At 50.8% G+C, this 4,740-nt stretch overlaps 1 protein-coding gene across 4 annotated transcripts in view; it reads right to left on the bottom strand.

Moving 5' to 3' along the window:
- Nucleotides 1-4,740, bottom strand: part of MAP2K4 (mitogen-activated protein kinase kinase 4) — a 38,292-nt gene that overhangs the window by 6,940 nt on the left and 26,612 nt on the right. For 3 of the 4 annotated variants that reach the window (XM_018573409.1, XM_018573388.1, XM_018573403.1), the window contains one exon: nt 3,115-3,242. In XM_018573409.1, coding sequence (XP_018428911.1) covers nt 3,115-3,242 — 128 coding nt within the window. Of the gene's footprint in view, nt 1-3,114; nt 3,243-4,407; nt 4,460-4,740 lie in introns of all 4 variants that reach the window. The other variant, XM_018573395.1, reaches the window with a different exon arrangement.

Raw genomic sequence — 4,740 nt, 5'->3', positions numbered from 1 at the left:
GGGCTATTAATAGCACATTACATCACTTGGTTCCGTGCCCATACTGAACAGCTTGCCTTCCCGGGCTTAGCTCACGTCTATACTTAAGTAACCCCATGAGCATCTCCGGAGGCGAGTAAACACACAGAACCCTATCGCTGCTTAAAGGGGAACTCCGCTCTGACAGAAGGAAACAATTCAAAAAGAAGTGTCAGAGCAAATTTCCTTCCTCCTAGGCTGCACATGAACCGATTGCCTCCTTCCACAGCTTCTCCCTCCCCCAGTATGAGCCCTGCTGTACAGGGGCTGATACCAGGTCACATTCAGGTATTTATACTGCTAGTATTTTGAAAAACAATGCAAATAAAGTTAATACTCCCAAACTCCCCCTAATAATGAATCCAGATCAGACAAACATATCAAATCAACCAGCAACGTATTTTTAAAAAAAGTGTTTGCCCCAAACACAGAGTTGGAGCTGTTCTGAAACAGGATGACTCAGCTCGGCTTCCCTGAACTTCATGTCCAGTACAAGATCACAAAGGGACAGAGCAGTCTCCAGCAACTGTTCATCTAGCTGGGAGAAGGATCAGGGGAGTCCCTTGCTGTGTCTGTGGAGACACACGCAGATTACCGCAAGGGCGGCTCCCCGCTAGGAACCCGCAAGGGCGGCTCCCCGCTAGGAACCCGCAAGGGCGGCTCCCCCCTAGGAACCCGCAAGGGCGGCTCCCCCCTAGGAACCCGCAAGGGCGGCTCCCCCCTAGGAACCCGCAAGGGCGGCTCCCCCCTAGGAACCCGCAAGGGCGGCTCCCCCCTAGGAACCCGCAAGGGCGGCTCCCCCCTAGGAACCCGCAAGGGCGGCTCCCCCCTAGGAACCCGCAAGGGCGGCTCCCCCCTAGGAACCCGCAAGGGCGGCTCCCCCCTAGGAACCCGCAAGGGCGGCTCCCCCCTAGGAACCCGCAAGGGCGGCTCCCCCCTAGGAACCCGCAAGGGCGGCTCCCCCCTAGGAACCCGCAAGGGCGGCTCCCCCCTAGGAACCCGCAAGGGCGGCTCCCCCCTAGGAACCCGCAAGGGCGGCTCCCCCCTAGGAACCCGCAAGGGCGGCTCCCCCCTAGGAACCCGCAAGGGCGGCTCCCCCCTAGGAACCCGCAAGGGCGGCTCCCCCCTAGGAACCCGCAAGGGCGGCTCCCCCCTAGGAACCCGCAAGGGCGGCTCCCCCCTAGGAACCCGCAAGGGCGGCTCCCCCCTAGGAACCCGCAAGGGCGGCTCCCCCCTTAAAAAAGTTATACCTCGCCTTCATTCTCGGAGCCGGCTTGCTCCTAGACTTTGAGCCCCCCTTGAGGTGCTGGGGTAGCCCCACTGCAGGGGTAAGTGTTCTTTAATGCATCCACATTGTGTAGTGTGGATGGAAGGAGAGAAACTACACTCCTCCTTTAGGGATTGATTGACAGCTGCAGACAGACACGCTAAAATCCTGGCCCGGTCCTGCATGCGCTTTGTGGTAATGGCACCAAAGTTGCTGGGACATGTAGTTCTGCCGCGAGCAGTCATGTGACATTTACAGTGCACACCGACCCCGACTAGAAGTTTGCAGGATAAGGAGCAATCGGCTTTTAAAGGCATGACCTATAAGTGACGGGGATTAAGCCTGCTAGACAGCTGTGATGACTATTTCAGGAAAAAGGGGTTAATACGACGTTAAATAAGAACCGCATTCTTTACCTAAAGCCAGCGAGAGTCGGCTTTGCTGATGTTGATAAATAGGCCCGTTATGTAACGGCGGAGTGACTCATCACGCTAAGAAGGGTGAACCTCTGCGGCCGGCACCGCACGTCACCTCTATTTTTACTCGGATAGGAAGTCCTGGCCTCGCAGACGGAGCATTCCTTCGAGCTGAGCTCACTCTGGGAATGACCCCAACACGTTCCCAGTGACGTGGAGGCCAGCCGGGTCCCCGCTGCCTTCACTTAACTGCCAAACTTGGCTCGGAAATCGCGAGATACCAGATACTGGTGACCTCACATGGAACGCAACAATACATTCCTTAAAGAGCCAGTACGTGGCGTGTGATCCCCATCACCATGGTTGTCCGAAGAGCATGCAGAACTCAGACGACGGTATACACCCAACTCACACATAATCACCACCCTGTCAGATCCTCCATAAGACAGCGCAGGGGCTCGTTCACAAGACGTGCATCCTAATGTGCATTTTTGTATGTTGAGGCTTGTGATTGGGTAATAAATGGGCCATCAATGCAATGTACAGAGCATATGTGAGCAGCACTTCTGCTACGCAGCACAGGGGTCCTTGTTTGGCCATGCATGAAGTTTGCATATTCTTTTTGTGCTTTCTCTTTGTACTCCGGTTTCCAGCTGTGATTAACCTCAGTGCCGAGGTTGCCCACCCTTACAATAGGCCAATAAACCAGCCAATCACTAAGGAGCTAATCATTTAGCAGAGGGAATTCAAATATAAAACACCGCCTGCAATGTTTTACAAAAGATCCATCTTGAGAAAACACACCGATTTGGCCCGTCGCCATAGGAATAGGGAGCGCTACAACACAGCCAAGGAGGACCTGCCTGCTCAGTGGCAGAGAGGGGGGTAGTGCCATAAGGAAGCTCAAATTTTAAACTTCTATGGTTGTATAGAATACATGACGGGTATGGTTTCCAAGTCTGCTGCAGCTTTGCACTACGTGAAAGAGGTGTGCACAGGAGACAGTGGCAGATACAGATCTGAACACTGCCCAGCTATGTGGACCTCTGTTTCCTCACGCAGTATCCAATAAGAGTCACCAGAAAAATCAGCCCCTTTCCCCGTTGGCCGGAGTATTCAAGCAAACCTGCCATGGAAGATGAAACGGGATCGCCACTACTGAACTCCGGTCCTGAAGCGGCTCGTTGCCTGCCTCTCTCAGGCTTCAAAACTTGAGTCACTGACCCTAAGAAAGCATGCAGCAAGGAAAAGTCAAATCCTGACCTACACTCTCATGGCACCGAGGAAAAAACAAAACAAAAATCACCAACACCGGAGCAGACGTGTCTGTCCAAACCGCCTACCACACCGCCGGGTAAACCAGAGGTGCTCCATCAGCTGAAAATTCATCATACACAAGACACAGCTACTCACCGCCATGTACGGCCGGCAGCCGGCATCCCGGGTCTTGGCGATCGAGTCCACAAGCTGCCCACTGATGCCAAAGTCACACAGCTTAATATTTCCATTTCTGTCCAGAAGAATATTTGAAGGTTTGATGTCTGAAATGGGAGAGGAAAATCAGAAAATAATACAAGATACCCATTTACCATCATTCAAGGCTCTTGGAGTCGGAACACTTCGCTAAGGTGGGCTGCAGTAACACATGCATTTTGCATGGCAAACCAACAGACTTGGGCAACACACCTCATACACCAGCATTGCAGCACAGCGCTCTAAAGTGCTTCATGGTGTGCTGCTATGACAAACATGGTGCATTGTCCATTTTTTTATGTTTTGGTGCCATGCCAGCCAATTCATTTGAATGGACTACCTTAAAGGAGAAGTATTTGAAGAGTAAAATGTACTTTTCCAAATACTTACAGGACAGCATGGAACAATGCAGCGGTCACACAGCAGCTCTACAGATTGAGAGCCGAGTGATCATATGACCGCTGACCAGTCAGCTCACGGTTTGAGAGAGCGAGAGAGCGAGAGAGCTGACTGTTAAATCACTGCCATCTGCCCCCTCCCCTAATACTCATTTGGGCGGCACAGCTGTCTCTGGCGAGGCAGAGCCAGCTGTCAATTAGGCAGCAGGGTGGATCCCAAAAATATGGTCAGGATCCCATCTGGCTGCAGTGCGGCTCTGCGCTGTCAGCATATAGAAGGCAGTAGCATGCTATATGGAAAGTTAAGGTCACAGGGGAAGATTAGTAGATGTACCCATAGAATAAAAACAAAAAAAAAAAAAAAAAAAGGTTCGGGCTTTGGTATGTATATATACACACACACATACACGTGTTAAGGCAACACACCAGGAAGCCAAGGTCTGATTGGACCCTTAAAAAAGCCAACACCTGGACAATAACATCCACCATTCTGTACTCAGCCCTCAATCAATTTAGCAACATCATGGCTGGCGAATGGAGCTTTCTGAAGCTCATTTATAAAACCAGATCAGAGCGCCTTTATTAATCAGGCTCCGGAAGTCTCCTCTATGGGTTGGAGTATAAGAGAAGGAAACAGTGTGCAGTGAGCAGTTAACCCCACTGCAAGGGTTATTTTTTTTTGTTTAACCCTTGCACTTTTCTTAGACAAGCACACTTCTCCCACCTAAACCACATCTCCTCTGGATTCTTAGGTCACTTGTATCATGCAAACATAAACCTTAACTAGCAAAATCCACCAGTAAACGTGACAATATCACACGCAGAGTCTGCTCACCTCTGTGAATAATTTTCAAGTTTTCTTTTAAGTGGTTCAATGCTTTCACAGTCTGCCGGAGAAAAGTAATATAGGAAGAAATCAGCAGAGATAAAACTTTAACCAAACAGCAATAATTATTTAATTCTGGAGGATACAATTCTTGCTACAGAGGTCACATGACTGCTACAGAGGTCACATGACTGCTACAGAGGTCACATGACTGCTACAGAGGTCACATGACTGCTACAGAGGTCACATGACTGCTACAGAGGTCACATGACTGCTACAGAGGTCACATGACTGCTACAGAGGTCACATGACTGCTACAGAGGTCACATGACTGCTACAGAG

The sequence above is a fragment of the Nanorana parkeri genome, unplaced genomic scaffold (assembly GCF_000935625.1).
Source record: "Nanorana parkeri isolate BGI_ZX_2015 unplaced genomic scaffold, ASM93562v1 scaffold47, whole genome shotgun sequence".
Taxonomy (NCBI): domain Eukaryota; kingdom Metazoa; phylum Chordata; class Amphibia; order Anura; family Dicroglossidae; genus Nanorana; species Nanorana parkeri.
The sequence above is the reverse complement of the archived record's forward strand: the minus strand, read 5'-3'. Positions and strand labels throughout refer to the sequence as shown.